Source organism: Melozone crissalis, unplaced genomic scaffold (assembly GCF_028551555.1).
Source record: "Melozone crissalis strain CALT ecotype California unplaced genomic scaffold, PUWL_Pcris_2 ptg000042l_1, whole genome shotgun sequence".
NCBI lineage: Eukaryota > Metazoa > Chordata > Aves > Passeriformes > Passerellidae > Melozone > Melozone crissalis.
The window spans coordinates 44,379,954-44,397,847 of NW_026535820.1; the positions used below are offsets into that span (position 1 = coordinate 44,379,954).

Sequence of the window (17,894 nt, forward strand, 5' to 3'; positions counted from 1 at the left end):
ACTTATAAAGCTATAGGTTTCTGGACATCTATTTTTGAATTGCCATCTTGAGTCACTGAGAATCTTGTCTGTTCATAGGCAGATGAAGGACTTAAAAGACAAGAGAAAGGGAAGTTTCACTTCTTTTTAACTGTTCCACAGACATCTGTGTAAAACACCAGCGTCAGAAAAACACAAAAAAGGCTGCTGCTTGCTGCATGCTTTACGCTTTTAAAAAGTGGACCACTTGTTCCTCCCTCTCAGTTATCCTCTCAAAACAAATGTTGACCAATGTTGCCTTCATTATTGGATAAGAGATAAATTGCTTATCATTTAGAAAGCAAGCAACAGCCCAAGGCATTTTGTAAGTTTCCTTTCCTCCCCATTCTCATCTCTGCCCCAGACTCTGCAGTTTCCCCAAACCCAGATATCTGCGAAGTAACTTCACAGAAAACATAAAGCCAAGAACATTTTTTAAGTGCCTCAAGACAATCATACAAATAAGAAAATAGATTTGCAGATGTTTTCTTAGTGCATAATTGTCAATCTTCATTTATCCTCTTCCAAATGTATAGAAGCCAGACATCTTAATGAACAGCGCACATACATAAAATAACTAATGGAAACCCACGTGCAAATTGTTGGCAATCTTCTTGTACCAGCCTCTCTGCTGTTGAATAACACTTGCAAATGGTGGAATTTCAAGGCACATGCGAGCCATGCAGTCTGTTTCTCTGATTAGAGTTAATATTTGAGGATCAAAATTCACAAATAATTCTCCTGTTTCTGGAGCTTTTACCAAGAGAGTTGCTTGAAGTCCTCTTTTAGTTAATTCAATCTGCAGGAAATAAAGTCATCGTTGTGATCAGAAAAGCCACTGCAACAAAATACTTTGGTTTGCATATAAATATCACTTTTGAAGATAGTAAAATCAAGTAGTGCTGACAAAGATTGATACATTATACGAATACAAAACCAAAATTTATTAACACATTGTCTGTGGACTCAAATGCTTAATAATCAAACTGCTATTTATCTAACAGATATTCTTATGTTGAGTCTTGGATGTTATAAGCTGCCTTCCACAGTACAAAATCAAATCAGAGCCATGGATTTTCTTGCTTCATCCATCTTAAATCTTAACCCTCATCTCCTTAGAACTTACTGCATATTCTGCAATAAGGCTGCACACAACTTCCTCAATGAATTAAAGTATTCTTGAATAACGTCTTCACATATCATTTTGAATCAACCTATCCCCATTTCTCCTTTCACTTGTTTTCCAATAGCTAATAGATATACCAACCATAATGGTACTGATAATTACAACCAACACCAGGGCAAATCTTTTAAAATACTAAAATTAGTGCTTATTATAGATTTTTTTTTTAATTCTTAAAAGCAAAGTATAATCACACAATTGATTTAACTGCCTTATTTAAATATTAGAAGACCATTTGTTCTCTATGTGATTACAAAGGACGGCATTCCTTAGATCACCACACACTGAAAATTTGGCTGACACCAAAAAGCAATCCTGCCTTAGGCAGGAAAATTTTTCCTACATTAAAGACTTTGCTGCTATTCGTATTTTCCAGTTGTCCTTGGTTGATGTAACTTTACTGTTCTTTATTCAGTCCTCAAATTTCATGTATTTCTACATGAGGTTATTTCTATGCCATAGTTTCAGAACACATTGATATCTTTCAGTGCACTTTCTTCTTTTTCTATGAAACACGGAAAATTTGCACGACCTTTCAATGTCTAAAATATAGTAGAGCATACTGCTTGCTTCAGCAATATTATGTACTATCAAGACATTTTACACAGCATTTTTCAAGAAATAATCTAATCAATTTTTGTGAATGAAGATGTCATGCTCTATCCACTATCATCAGTCTTCCAAGAAAAAAAAAGCTCAATGGCATTAAAGAGAAGCTGGTTTTTTTTTTCTGTAAAGTTCAACAGCAAATCTTACTGTACTCATTTTTGAACTTCATACTCATTATTCCCACTCTCAAGTCTTCTGCTGTTTATAATTTTCTTCTCAAGCAGTTTTCATTGTTAAGGTAACAGAAAATGGCAATGGAAATAAGGGGTACATTGAAGGCAGAAATTTTACACTGCCAAATAATTACAGTAACTTTAACAATTCCAGGTAATTTAATTTTTTAATATGTCCAAGTAGAACATCATTTGCTATAGGAAAAAAAAAACCAAACAAAACAAAACAAACACCTTTTGATTAACATGATGTTAACCATCCATTAACAAGTAGACAAAATAGGGGCAAAAATGTTCAGAAATCTCAGAGAGTGATCCTAAGCTTAACATTTATATTGTACAGAGGAATAAAAAGTAGCAGGAGCTGGAGCCTTATTTGTGTTGACTTTGCATTCCTCACAGGACCCTCGCCCCTCTCGCGTTTTTCTTTTGTACAGGAGTAGAGCAGGAGCTCCACCTTGTGTTCTGTGGCACTCACGTCCACACCCGTGTGCACTCTTGCCTGAAAGAAGAGACTACGGAGCAGTAGTCACATTTTTTTGCCACACCTGGTAGACTAGTGCATGTATGTTAAAGTAAATATACTTTTCAGGTCTTTTCAATTCATGTGTGTATGTTTCAAACTTGAAATTTAGTTGAAATCCACCTCTCTTTGTTCCCACCTAATAAGTATAAAGTGGGAGCAGGCTCAGGAAGTTTATATAGCTGGCAAGTGTGATTTGACTGCTATAGGAGAAAACAGACAGGTAACAACAGATTAGAATCAGAATTCAGATTATTTGGACCTCATAATGGAAGGCACCATTACAGGGGTGATGCCTGGGGTGTTATAGTTATTTCAGAAAAGATGAAAGGCAAATGTACTTGACTGCTCCATCAAGGCACAGTACATGTCAGAAAATCTGATCACTAGATCACCTAACGAATGATGTAGCCCCACAAGAATCATACACTCTCCTCAGTCTTTATAGATGAGACAAGTGAAAACTATCATCAGTATACTTTGAATGATTCCAGCTTAGTAGTACTGGAATCAAAAAAGAAACTGAGTCCAAGACAGAAACACTAAACAAATGCAGAAGGTTTCCTGATGCATTACAATTCATTCCATAAAACATGAGGGATATGTACCAGCTCTCTGTGAAGAGCACATGAAAACATATGAACTCCCTATGCTAGCAGAATAAGCATTAAAGTTAAAAACCTCTCTAAGTAAAGCAGCAGTTTTCATTACTGTCTGGAAGCAGGACCAACTATGTGCAGGTTAACGGTGCCAATTTAGGATATGATGTTCCTGAGCCATAATGTATAATGAAACAACAATTGAGGTACTACTGGTCAGGTTCCTTGATTCCCAGCCTGCACTCAATTCCAGATTAATCATCAATAATATATATTCAGCACTAAGTCTCAATACAGCATATTTTATGTACTCTAATATTGCAATAATTTCTCCTGGTTTACTATACCAAATTGACAAAAAAAATTCCCACTTACAGTATCAGAAAATCAAATCTGGTGACTTTTTCAACTACCTTTCACACCACATGTCAAATGCAAGCATGAAATGGAAGGATCAGAGAAACCTTATATATTCAGACTGGAGAAAAGGCAGCTGGTACCTCTGGTCCCAGATCTGGTCAAAGATTATGTTTGAGAAGATTGATGTTTATCAGCACCACAGATTTCCACAGTGTCCAAAAGCTGGGCCTCAGTTCCAAAAAAACAGACAAATGCATTGACAGGTGTCACACTACCTTCAAAACCACAGACTGGAGGTTCTTATCCTTCTTTTTCAGCTTTGCAAGGCTGAGGCTATTTTTTCTATAAGATGCTCTATTACAAGGCAACAAAGAAACTGGGGGTGAAAAATATGCCAAAACAATAGTAGAAACTTGCAGAGATTTCAAGGCCCTAAAGTAGCCCCTGCAGAAGCCATCTGATAATATAAAGGTAGTCAGAGGTTCTATGTACAAAACCCAAGAGAGTAAAATGAGTCAAAGGAGATGTAGAATTTAAGGTGAACCATGCTCTATGAAGAATATTCAGGCTACAAAGTGTTCTGCCTGTAGGGCCCCAAACAACTCATTCAATGAGACATGTAAAAAGGGCTTATGGTTGTTCATGTACCCAGAGTTACATGCATGGGAGAAACACTGACCAGGTATTCTCAAGAGATCAAAACAGCAAAAAAGACCTTACTGGCAACTTCAGAAAATCACCGAAATGTGGCAAAAGGTTTAATACCATATTCAGTCAACATAAAACACTTCTCAAAGCATTAACTTGGCCCATCCAACTTCCCTAACTCTAAACCCACTTGATTTTAAGTTACTCCAAAAATTCCAGGAAGAGGGAATTAGAAGAAGAAAGATAAAGACCTAAAATATATAGAATAGACACATATAGCCATCAGTTCCTGGGTTATAGCAGTGTTCAGATAGAAATTCCAAGAGAAGGTAGAGTCAAGACATCAGATACCCTCAAATTAAGCTTGAAATACCCTTCGGCCTTCCTGGGCCCTTCCCCTGGGTGGGACTTCCAGTCATTTGGCCACTCAGGAGCTGGGTTAGGGGCTCCAGAGGTGGGTGTGGATCAGTGCCTCTGGTGTGCCAGGGATTGCAGACACTGCAGGCCTGGGATACAGGCTCTAGAGGTAAGGTACACTGCCTCGCCAGGGCAAGGCCTCACCTGCCCCTTCCCCCACACACACGTATCCCAAAATTGTCAGCAGGAAATGAAATTACTTTGTACTGGTTCTGATTGGGTTAATTTTCTCTGTTGGCATTTAATTTCCTTCATAGCAGCTTATGTGGTGTCATCAGATTTGTTATCAAAACAAAGCTGATAACACACGGATGGTTCAGTTGAGCAGTGCTGGCACAGCATCAAGGCCTCCTCTTTTTCTCACTGCATCCACACAGTGAATATATTGGGGGTTGGGAGTGGGGATGAAGGGTGCAAAAGAGGCTCTGAGGGGACAAAACCAGGCAGATGTCATGAAATAACAAAAGGATGTTACAAAATAAGCAAAGGGATATTCCTTGCCATATAACATCTATGCTCAGCAGTAGAAATGGAAAGGCAGGCATTGAAGGGGTTAGCCACCCCCTGCTCTGGAATTGGTTAGACATTGTTTGACTGGAAAATGGTGACAAATTGCCTCTGCAGCCCTTTTTTTCCCCTTTCTTTCTCCATTTCTCCTTCACTAACTAAACAACTTACCTTGACTCACAAGTTTTCTTGCTTTTGCTTCCCTTTCCTCTTCCCTGTCTCACTGGAGGAGCATGGGGGGGAAGTGAATGAGCATTCATGTGGTGCTTAGCTGCCTATTAGGTTTAACCCACAATTGGCTCAAAGCTCACTTGTGCACTGAGTATGCTATTATCTGTTCAGACTGGATGCTTTTTACATGTATATTTACAGAGTGTACCCATGGATTATCACTCAAAATTCATTTTATCCAGGGCAGAGGAAACCTCTCTTTCTGCTTTCACTTTTGGCCAACCAGTTGACAAAACTCCTCTCCCCAGACATGATAATCTTGCACCAGCCAGAAGAATGTGGCAGAGACAGAGGGGCAGCAAAGCCTACCACTGGATAGTCATTATATGTTTTTTTTTCAAACTTAGTTATAATGAAAGGTCTTTCAGTTGTTCCTAAAATCATCTACAGGTACTACAGGCCCTATTTTTTTAACAAGAACACTTGTAAAATAACTTTTCTTATTCCATCCCTCACTTGAGAGTCATCATAAATCAGATTAAGCATACCTCACTACTGCTACTAACCAGGGATAACACCTTTTTTTTTTTTTTTCCTTAAGGAATACCTTAATCAAAATCAGCTGGCTTACCTGCTGAAGCCATTCCCTGTGGTAGATCACCTCAAATTTCATAAGAACTTTTGCTACTTTGTTGTAATTGCGGATTATGCTCTTGCCATCTGGTGTTTGTAGAACTGCTGGATGTCTCTGGAAAGTCTCCATGGGCTCCTTGATCCTATGGAACAGGTGACGTGCCCACAAGATCTTGCCAGCTATTGGAGGCAGATTACGAGCCAGTGGAGGGTCCTTCTTGTGCCTAGTGTAGATCTTACAGATGGTTTCTATGTCATGGCCATAGTTTTGAAATATTTTCTGATACTTTTCATCAATGCCAAGATTCGGGATTTGCAACCTGCTTAGAAAAATAATGAAAAAACTCCTTCAGCACTTCTGAAATACTCCGAATGCATTGTTGGAAAACAGTTGTTCCAGATTCCCTTGCATGCTTTAGAAAATAACTACTTTGGCAGCAGAGTTTTCAGCTTAAACAAATGCTGTCACAACCTGAATCCAAGCAACAAAGATTTAGACTAGATGATAAAAGTTTCCAAGTAAGCCTACATATTTTCTGTTTTGTCACTGTTTTCAAACACTGGGCTGAAATTATGTGCAGCAAACTGTAACCAATTCACCGCTGCTGTCTATTCTATTAAACAGATTATAATACAAAAACTGAAAGAATAAAGAGTGAGGCTGTTTTGCAACAATGTTAATTTATAAAGACAAATTTCACTGTTTCTTAATAAAAGCATTTTGCTCTCTTCTAACTGCATTGTGGTAACAAATTTAATGCCATTGTTTGAGCACAAAGCTAAGGCAAATATGCTAACAAAGTTTTCCTGTACTTAAGCTAATTTTGAAAGATGAAGTTCAAAGTCCACTTATATTTTGCAGTTTCTGATACAAAAAATATGACTTTTATTCATTCAAGCTATTAAGACAACTCTTAACAGGGCTGAACAGCTGAGAGTAAAGAGGTTGATTTTGGTTTTGTTTGTATTTAAGAAAATACCTCCTGCTTTTCTCTCCCTCTCCCCTGCCCTTTCCACCATCCTCAATGTTTTATTTCCATTGCCTGGCAGAGTTTCAGCAATCTAAATAGGACATATTACCTTTCAAATTTCTGCAATGTACTCAGTGCCCTTTCAGTGTTCAGAATACTTTCAAAGGTGATGTCCATGAACTTCCTTAATTGATCCTGAAGAAGAGCAAATAATTTTACATCAGATAAGTCCCCAAAACACACATCAAATATGTCAAGTATTATTTGACAGGGTTTAACACACAATATATTAGAAGATAATTTGTTTATGTGAAACTAATCTCAATAAGTATTATTTTTCCCTTTATTTCTTCCCACAATAATTAAACAAAACACAGCCAACTTGCAAGGCATTTTCTTTCCAAGTTCCCTCTGTGGCTCTGCAACCAGCAAAAGCTTCTGTACCCTCCAATATTTCGCCATGTTGAAAGGCCTCAAAGAATGCTTGCTTACCTCTCTGGCAACCAAAGCAAGACAAGCTTTTTCTTTTTTTTCTTCTGCATATACCCTTTCATTTCTCCAGCTTGTGATTTCAGAACTATTGGAAAGTTAATTATCTGAATTATTTGTACTACGCTCCTATTCACTCAATGAAATCACCCATTTTTGTTATTCTTGCTAGCATACAGTAATGAAAAATCCATTTGTTGGAGGCCTTCAATGGCCCATTCCATTAAACTAGTCTGAAAGATAGTAAATGGAAGCTTCAAAGTGGAAACATATTGGAATAACTTTTCAATTTCAGAATACAAACTTTGACATTTGCATACTTTTTGTGGTAACTCAGAGCAGATAATAAGGATTCCTCAATAAATTAAATTATTTTGTATCATTGTATCATAAAACCTACATGAAGGTCATTTATGTCTCTGCAAAACTCTTCATAGTCTTGGTCAAAATCAGTCTTCCGCTGATCCAAGAAATCATAATGCTTATTCTTCATGTTCTCAACAATGCTCTAAACAATTTCACAGAAAAAGAAAATTATTACCAAAAAATGTCTCATGAAAAAGACTTACCGCACCAAACATTTAGTACAACAGGCTGTGCACGTTCACATTTTACCTTTGCTAATAGCTCCCTGTACTTCCTGAGCAATATAAGCAAACCCCTTAAAAGAAATATTTGCAGGAATCAAGTAGGTGTAATGTCTACTCAAATTTTATTTGTATTATTTATTTCTACTTTAAGTCAATTAGAACTGACAGAAAATTCAGACTTGCTTTCCATCAAAGACATGTTTTACTCATTAAACATTCTGTCATGCAGAAGTACATTTCTATAAAAAACTTAAAGTTCAACAGAGAAAAATATTTTCACATCATTATTATCCATGTCCTTTAAAAAGCTGATTCCATATATAAATAGATTATTTAAAAAGGACAATGAGATGCAGCACATCACCAGCCCACAATTTTATATTCCTGGCTTCTGTTACACAGCTGCTGTCTACACACATGTAAGTAAATCTTAATCAGCATCTCCCTTGAGGTGTACACACAGATAAAAGATTTCTTATGATAAACTACTGTTCAACATCCTAGTAGTTTACCACAGTATAACCATGAAACTCAACATATTTCCAGCTCAGCTGACTTGCATCATTTTGTGGCAAGTCAACAGAAATTCAGTTTCATTGCATTGCTGTGAATAAAAATTCCATCTTTTCCTTGAACAACAAGCAAATCCTAGATAGGGACTAAGTGTTAAAGCATAAAGAACAGCAAAATAGTTAACTCCTATTGTAAAAAAAATTTAATACATATAATCAGTCACATACTAACTATAGCTATGGTCCATGTCAAACACTTCAGTACCTCAGTTTTGTCACTTTACAAAGAAGTGTGATCACTTTCCTGCCCTTTATACAACCTAGGCAGAACCTTCCACATAACATTTTTTACCTAAGCATTCTTCATCCTGACACAATTGACTTGATCTGGGTCTCACACAAAGTTCTTGTGTAAGGACTTGGGTGCTGCAATGGGTAATGAGGTGCATCCTTATAAAATTTGCATCACAGCATGGGCTGATGGTCACAGGCAGCTTTTCAGACACAAATGCCCCAAACAAATTAGATTCCTGTGTTCCAGCCTACCAAAAGACTACCTTCATTGGCATGATCTGAAAATTCTCAGCAACCTGTGTTGCTGAAAAGCCTGGTGGTACAGCTTTGGAGAGCAGCTCTTGGAAACAAAATTTAGAGCTGTCCACACCTGTCCTGCCCACATGGAAGAGTCTTGGACTAAGCTATCCTTACAGCTGTGCCCTGGCTAGCTCTCAGAAGGCTGTAGAACAGAACAAAGCAGAAAACTGGCTACTGTGAAGGATGTATTCAAGGAATCAAATCCCCAGACTACCGAGGGAGCAAATCAAGCCAGGAAGGACCACGCAATGGCCACATTTTACACTACACTTATTTCACTAAAGCAAACTGATTGACTCCTGACCATAACAAAAAGGCAAAGAACAGAGTTAAACAAACTAGAATTACATATTTACCTGTACAGCCACTGAATCATATGTGATCTCAAAAACCTGTGTATAAAGTCCACACATTGAAACCTTCTGATTTATTGCAGTATTTACAGGCACCATAATTATGGTGCCTGCAAATAATAAAGTTACACGAAAAACTAAGCTAACTCAGGCTCTGTAAGAGCAGGAAAGACTCCATTTGGTAGAAAAGAAAGCTATCTGAGAAAGAAGGAAGGAAAAGAATGCAACTTAGCATATTTATATTCTTAAAAGATCTCCTTGTTGCTCAAGTCACACTTCTCCTAAAAAAAAAAAAAAAGGAAAAGGAAAACTGCATAGTAATACTATTGAACAAAGGGGCGCTCACAGCTAGCCCAAAATTTGTAGAGAGGGAAATGTAGAACATCTCACTTTTTCTCGTGATGATAGCACAAAACCATGCTCCCATTACTCCTGTTACAAAGTCACTCCACTTTGTTCCTTTTTTTCAATCAGCTTTGATTTTAGCATACTTCTTTCACATGTCCACTGGCACCTTCTCTTCCATCTTGTCTGCTCATTTCCCCAGTAATCACATATTTACATTGCTATTACCCAGTAATTTTAGCACAATTAAAGAGTTAATTTTTATGTCAATAAATACTTCCCTAATTTTCATAATTTTCTCATAAAGGTTCAATTTAGACTGACACAATATACAAAATCTAATGTGTACCTGATATTTTGTGATCATTCCTTCCAGTCCCTCTATCTTGGATTCCTGTAGAACTGAGTAGGTTCTCATAGTATTGAAAACATCTATTATCTTTACCAGACGACGATGAAAGGCTTCAAATTTTCCAAATATATACATCTCACTAAAATCAAATTGTCTTTCAGTTGGATTTTCTTCCAAATTCTCTTTTATCTTGTGGAAATAATTTTGATACTCCTTAAAACAAGGAATTTTAAAGACTGTCAAGCATATAACAAAAGGCACTATAATTAGCTAGAACAAAATTTACACAGATATTATCCTAATCCGATTGCAAGTAGGAGTTTCATCAATAAACAATCATGAACACTATAAAGAGAATAACAGAATTTGCCTCTGAAAACTAACCCATCAATGCCATTACAGGATTACACACTTCATCAAATGACCAAACTGCATATGTATGTATTTGTATATATCCTTAGCTAGCATGAAATTCTGTTCCCTCCATTTCATAGTAGGGTTTGATGTGTTTACTGAATAACCAAGATGACAGCCCAGTTTCTAGAGATTGAAAATGTTTGCATGCTGAGCATTTTTACTGAGTAATCAAGGTTCAAAAATCCCTCTCATGAACAAATTACGTCCTGAAGTTTTAATGCTGCTCCATAACAGCATCCACTTTTCATTCTCAATTCATAACAAAGCACAAACCTTACTCCAAACTTCCTAAATTATTCCCAAAGTCAAAGTACATAGTCAACAGATTTGCTTGAAATGTTTTCTTTCAATAGTGCTCTCTTTATAATAAAATGTTAATTCTTTTTATCATATTTATGTATAATTACCCTCACTTAAAGATATCATTACAAAGGGTCTAGATTTTGCTATGTTATTCCTGATTCAAATTTTATGTTTTAATCTATTGAATTTCTGAAAGTTTCTGGAACTAATAAGACTCAAATGAATACCCAATTTTTCTGCATATTTTCATGCAGTAACTGGACAATTTGATAGAAAAAGATGAGTTTAGTGCTTATTGCTGATGGTAAGATGTCATACAAATTTATACTAATTTATGCCAGAACTAGGCAAGATTTGTTGCTTCAGGAGGTATTAGGATGAAACTCTATTCCAGCACATATTGGGAATGAAAAAAAAATAATGCAGAAAGCCTATATGAAGCTCCCAATATGTACAGGGACATTATAAAAGAGAGACAGGCTCTTGTTTACAGTAACACATGGACAGAAAGCCAAGAAGCAAAGGCAGAAATTGAAATGGGTGAGGTTCTGACTGGATATAAGGAAAGAATCTTTCATCCCAAGGACAGTCAAACAGTGAAAAAGGATGCCCAAAAAGGCTGTGCAATCTCTCCATCCTTGGAGAACTTCAAGACACGACTGGATAAAGGATTGGGAAACCAAGTTTGATCTCATACTGCCCCTGCTTTGGCTTTGAGCAGAAGGTTGAACTAGATACCTGCTGAGGACCCTTCCAAGCCAAGCTATCCTATAATACTATGCTTTAGGAGAAAAAAAGAACAAAGAAAAATAAAATTAAAAAATTATTACAGAAGTGTATTTAAAAAAAAAAAGGCTATCTTTCTAACAAGTCTAGGTCAACTGAACAGCTGGATTCATCTCAGTTCACTAAATTGCCCTTTCTAAATGTATAGCTTGTCCACACATCTTTGGAATATATTCAGTTCAGTAACTCTCCTTCTTTTAATTTATATTTCATAACTCTCCACATCAAGTGAGAAGACACTACATAGAGAAACACAGGCATGAAAATCCAAGCAATTCTCTTATAAGCATAGTTAAGATAGACTAAGCATCAAAATTCTGTTTCCAGAAGATCAACAGACAACAGACCAAATTCCTTGTTAGCTCTAGCATAAACATTCCAGCTCCAGTGGATATTTTTCAGTTAACTCATTTTTCTTCACTATGACAGTGCTTTCTCACATAAAATTTTCCTATTCCTGTCCTCCTAAATATCACCTTATAGTCTGTTTTCTATATGTTCTTCCCACCTACCTGTTTAAGTCTAATAGCTGCTTGTAGCTTTTCCACAACTCTCTCCTGTGGTTGATCCCAGATGGTGGCTGTGCCGTTGTTTGCTATGTAGGATTTACACGCTGTGATCATCTGATTGGTCACCTAAGAGCAGTTTTACCTTTGTGAAAAAAAGCATTCCAAGACAAAGCAGGTCCTGCCATTCTCTCTCTCTCTCCCATTCCTCTGAGTCTGCTGACCTAAAGCCTGACAAACAGCAATACCAAATACCACCCACATTGGTAGACTGTCTTCCTTGCAACACCCAGCCTCCAGAACATGACATAAAATGTTGTTGGTAAACTGTGCTCCTCCTAAACCTACACAACTTGTATCAACCTTGAGATAGCATTGAAAGCTATAAAGTCATAAGTCTTTGTCTGGTCGGAAAGCCAACGTAAAATCAAGAGCCCATGAGAGTATAAATAGTAAAGAATAGGTGTCCTTTCTATCCATTTTCTTCTTTTTGCAAACATGTGGATGTTTAAGGGCAATATGAATGGTTCTACAAAAAAAATCCCATTGATAACAGGCAAAACTTGTAACAAAAAATTTCTAAACTAAATTGTCCTAAATTAAGGATAAAAAAGCCCTAAATTTAAAGTAGTTTATCACTATTTCCAATTCTTTATATGTTCAAAAAGCAGCATTAAAGTGGCTGAATTGCTGTCTCCCCAATTGCTTGGTTCCTTTGTGTTTTCTCTTGTACTCAAGCAACAACACAGAAAAAAAATTGGGAATATTTCTTTTCCTGCTGAGCACCAACCTTCACAAACAGTGAGGAGATCTTTTCAGAAGTGTTGTAATACTGAGAGATACTCTGAATCATTTTAATTGCATTTATGAGTCCTGGAATAGCATCCAGCATGGACACCTGGAAAGAAACACACAGTTTGAACTCTGCTCAGTACCTCTATTAGCTCACATTATCATAACCCATAATTAGTGAATGCTGGAGAATTATGAACATGGTTGTTGGAATGGTTCTGCCTCTGTCTACCTGGGCCTCTCCTGCAGAGCTGCCTGTCCTACATCATTCCTCAAGCTCTACAATTTAATTTTGGGGAAAAATTTTCTGGAGTCTTGGCTGGAAAAATTCAGATCAGCAAGTGAGATTTGGTAGAAGTAAAGCCCTCTGCAAAAGAACTTTTTTCACAAAAAAATATGCTTATATGCTCAGTTGCTAAACCTGATGTAAGCTTGCATGTAAAGATAACCCCTTCACCAAGCTTTTTTCTGTTTTTATGAGCATCATAACCCAATAACCTTTCAATAGAGAAACTCAAATAGCAGATTGCAAACACTGAAAGAACACACTGTTCTAATATCACCCAGTAAATGGAAACAAACATGGTTGCCCAGAGCACTCTTTGGAAACAATTTGCTTTTGGAAGAAGTTTCAGAGGAGAGAGAGGAAGCCAGGACAGGTCCAAGTTTTGAGTCTTCATGGCTACCAGTCGTATTTCTTTGACTAGCAAGACACATACACAGCCAGTTTCAAAACCAGTTTTAATAAAAGCAATTATTTGCCACCTATTTTAGCAGATAATGGGACAAGGAGACTCCTCCAGTCCTGTACTTTAGGGTGGCTGGTTTTGTTTATTGCATGTTATGCTTGCATGATCATATATATTCTCATAATATAGTATGAGATAGTGATTTATAATTTTGTCTTAATATTTACATAATCCTATTTATCTTTTCCCAACCCAAGAAGCTGAAAATTGCCCTATAAATGTTAGTCTAACCATTACTTGGCCACCAAAGCAAATACAAAAGATCAAACTTTGTCTTTAGCATAGCATTAGGTTTACTTTTCTTTTATTTAATTTTAAGGAATTCACTTTCTCCCATAGCACAGAATCCATAGAATATCTGTTCATCACAACTAAAGCTTTGCAGATACTATGGTGTGAAAATACTTTATTTTGTAGCCAGAAATTCCCATTAATCCACTTTTACAGCAACTGCGCAAAATCTCAAAGTTGGAGTTGCATTTGTAAAATTTTTTGTTTCATTTCCAAACCCATCCTACAGAATATATTCATGTTGCTTGTCTCAATACATGTATGTTGAGAATTTAAAAGTTCTGCTTACAGGATCACTATTGTATAATGGGTCATAATATTTTTCCAGAGAATACAGGTACGTCACGTTATCTTTAGCTTCATTTGCTGCATCTGTGATGCGAATATCCAATGCTCGCCACTTCTAAGAACAGAAAGTTGAAAAAAAAGAAATAAAAGTGCGCATTTTGGAAAAAAATGTTTTGAGATAATTTTGGTTTGTCATTAGCTTCTAAACACATTTGAAAGCACAGATCTTTTACTTCAGAATTATACTTGTTCACCCAAGCTGGGGTCCTTGTCTTGTTTCAGTAACTTGGCTGTGATCAGACAGTTGGTTTACACCATTCAGCTAAATAGTCAGTGGTAGTGTGCAGTCAAGTTGCTCTAAAATATATGAGTTATGGATGTATAATTATGGTTATGGATTTGTTCCACATCTCATTTTGATGAGACAAGATTTTTTTTTTATTTACTTATTTTCTGTTGGTGATGGGACTTTAAATTTGTTATGTCAATGTAAGAAGTTATGATTCCACAAAAAATTTTGACAGGCACTGTAACAACATAAAAATGAGGCTTAAAAAATGGGGATTTTTTTTTGTCATTACATATTCATTCATTAATTCAATATTCTGATTTAATAATCAATTTTTCAAATATTAAATTATTTATTTCTCTTGAGCTTTGTGGATGAAGTACATTATCAGCCTTTAGACTGAGGGGATTCCCAGTCTTTTTCAATAAATTGAACTAGATTTAAACTTTTTCTACTCAGGCTAAGGAATAGAGAAGGAAAACAAAAGCCAGAAATGTTTCAATGTTTTCCCCACCAGCACTGTTACATACATTATCAAAATGAGCTAGGGTATAAAGAGTATTTCTGGCATTTATATCAATCATAATTTAAAATAAAAACCTTCAGCAGTTTGGATTTAGCAGCAGTGACTACTCCAAGCACTGCCTTCACATCTGGGCTCTTCAGCTGCTCCATAAGGTAGTGGAATTTTGACAATTTCTTTTTCCAATAATCAAGCTCTGCTCGTGGTCCAAGGTCATCTGCTTCTTTTCTCAACTGGTCATTTTCTGCAAGAACCTTTTATCATAAAGTAATGTCAGTGATGCTCATATTTTTCATCTGCAGAGGTAGCATGGATTGACTCCTCTTTAGCCTCCACCTCATATAAGAAACTTTATTTTGCTTGGTCCTTTCATTTCCAACTTAAAGAAATTCTGTTCCAAGAGCACTGTTACAGACAGTTGCATTTTCTGCAAATCACCTGCAAAGTGTGTTTCAAAGTACAAATGTGACCACTGAGAACAGTGTTCACTCAATTACTGTATTCTTTTTGTTTTCATTAAATCCACTGGGAACTACTAACTGTTTTGTAGTTTATTAACAGGTAATTATCAAAGACGGGGGACTAAGCTTCCCAAACTGTGTATCCTATATTAACAAGCAGATGGAAAAAGCTCTTGGTGATATTTCCATTGAGAAGTAAAAGCACAAAAAATGTACCAATAGTACTTTAAAATAAAGAGACTGAACTCATCCAAATTTATAGAAAGGCAGCTGTAACACCAACAGGATTAAATTCATTCTGTCAAGATGCAGAGGTTACATTTCACATTTGTCCCATGTATCACCTGTTCAATTTGTTTGGTCCATTCTCTCATGCAAACTTCTATTTTTTCAAGAGCCTCCATGCTGTCAGCAACCATCAAGTAATCTGAAGGTCCTCTTAGAGTTTTAAGGTCATATGTTTCACATTTCTTCAGGCTGACCTAAAATAAAAGTTTAAAAAAAATTAAATGCTGAATGTTCATGACAAATAATCTAGGAACTTTAACTCATTGCCCTCCTTGCGGTATCTCACTTGTTATTCCCTGCTCAGTCTAAATTAAACTGGCTTGAGCTGGAAGTGGAAAATTCTAGAATCCAGAATCTGAAGAATTCACCAACCAGGCAGCTGTGCTCTCATGCCCTTTCCTTCACAAAAGCTGAGTAGAAACCAACAATATTTTGTCATACATTAATCATTCAACATTTAAGAGTTACCACAGCCATTGGGGAGTCAAGAAGTTAATAGCCCCAAAGAACTGACACCAGAATAAACAAGAACAGAAGCACCTACAGCACTATTAAAACTACGGATTGAAGTATAATGCGTTAGGATGACAATAAACAGAAGTGTTGGGTTTTTCTCCACTTTAACAAAAGCAAATTTTATGAGTAATCTAAAACAGCAGCTAATTCAAAAGGTCCAGAGCTAGAGACATTCTACAGCTAATTCACTTTCTATTGCCCACACGAACATACTACCTTTTCCAACAGACTTTGCTGAGTTCCTGATAGGACACTAACAAATCCTTCAAGGGCACGAAGGAAGTCCTTCTTAATATTGGGAACTTGCTGAGGTTCAACCCAGCCATGGTCCATAGTCTGTAAGGCTGGAATGAATATTTCTGATACCAACTGCTCAACACTTTTTAATAAGCCATCTCGACCTATATCCATCATATTAAAATTTACTTCCTGTAAAAGAGACACAATACAAGGGGTCTTTCACCAGTAAAAACTTATATACAATTTACATATACACTCTCAGAAGTAAAATAACTTTTGTTTTTCAAATTAATTTGCTAGACTTTTTTGAAATTTAACACCTTAGTATTTAGGTATTGACTAATTACTCTGTCATTACAGATTGTCTTAAATTTTCTTCCTCAGTATCCTTTTTTCATATCAGTGATATACATCAAGTTGCTGCCACAAGATAATATCTTTATTTCCATTCCCCTCCCTTTTTGTCCTGGTTCATTTAACCCATCTGTGTGTCCTTTTACTTATTCCTCCATGTCAAGAGCTGTCAAATTGTCTTTTGCTGAGAGCAAATACCCCATCAGAAAAACACATTTTAAACAAGATTATGTACAGAGATGAGCAGCCACTGACTTACTTGATAGATATTCTCAGTTGTGACTGGTTTAGAAAAACTAGATCTAATGAAGAAAACGCATACACCAGTTAAAGCAACATCTTTTCCCTCTGTCACAAATACTTTCAGTTTCTTCTTCTTGGTCAAATGAGAGTTCATTCCTATTCCAGGAAGGCCGAAGTACTCTACAGATTCAAACAAATAAACAATTAAGACCCATTGATCATTTATTCAAAGAAAAGTTTTCTACACAAACAGTTCAGTCATTATTTGTCCCTCACTGAGTCCCAGTCTCCTGGAGGCATCTCACGGAACTATCCACAGAAAGTATGCAGCATTCAGAGTCTTCATGGCACAGTAAGAAATAGTTCATCTAGTTTTGCCATTTTTGCATCAAAAGCCTTTCATTTCTATTCATTTATTTGTTTTTTCTATTCCCTCTAAATAATGCTTCAGACTCAAGGTCTTTTTATAGGCTCTATCATGCAGTTGTAGATTATCTTCTCTTACTTGAAAACGAAAAATTAGAAATCAGAAAATGCAGTGATGTATTTTACCTTAGAGGAGCTATTATCAACTGTCTTTCCCTAAAAATACGTAAACATAAGGGAAAAAAAATAAATAGCATGCTTCTGAAAACAAGGAGAAAGAGGCCACAGCAGATTCTTTGGGGCAAAAGCAAACAAAAACCAATAATAGAGCTACAAGGGAGTTCCTTGTCCTTTCTTCTTCCCGCAACATGAATATACTGCTTCCATGTCCAGGCTGCTGGCAACACTTGTAAAGGGTCACTAAGAAGAAGCAGT

At 36.5% G+C, this 17,894-nt stretch overlaps 1 protein-coding gene across 1 annotated transcript in view; it reads right to left on the reverse strand.

Annotated features, from left to right (window-relative positions):
* The window catches only part of DNAH5 (dynein axonemal heavy chain 5), a 113,959-nt gene that overhangs the window by 88,803 nt on the left and 7,262 nt on the right, over positions 1 to 17,894 (reverse strand). Inside the window, exons 4-15 of the mRNA XM_054285448.1 lie at positions 17,110 to 17,271; positions 16,473 to 16,685; positions 15,797 to 15,934; positions 15,069 to 15,245; positions 14,181 to 14,294; positions 12,850 to 12,957; positions 12,066 to 12,188; positions 10,045 to 10,260; positions 7,702 to 7,809; positions 6,922 to 7,007; positions 5,840 to 6,161; positions 611 to 817 (exon numbers count right to left, since the gene is read on the reverse strand). Coding sequence (XP_054141423.1) covers positions 611 to 817; positions 5,840 to 6,161; positions 6,922 to 7,007; positions 7,702 to 7,809; positions 10,045 to 10,260; positions 12,066 to 12,188; positions 12,850 to 12,957; positions 14,181 to 14,294; positions 15,069 to 15,245; positions 15,797 to 15,934; positions 16,473 to 16,685; positions 17,110 to 17,271 — 1,974 coding nt within the window. The remainder of the gene's footprint in view (positions 1 to 610; positions 818 to 5,839; positions 6,162 to 6,921; positions 7,008 to 7,701; positions 7,810 to 10,044; positions 10,261 to 12,065; positions 12,189 to 12,849; positions 12,958 to 14,180; positions 14,295 to 15,068; positions 15,246 to 15,796; positions 15,935 to 16,472; positions 16,686 to 17,109; positions 17,272 to 17,894) is intronic.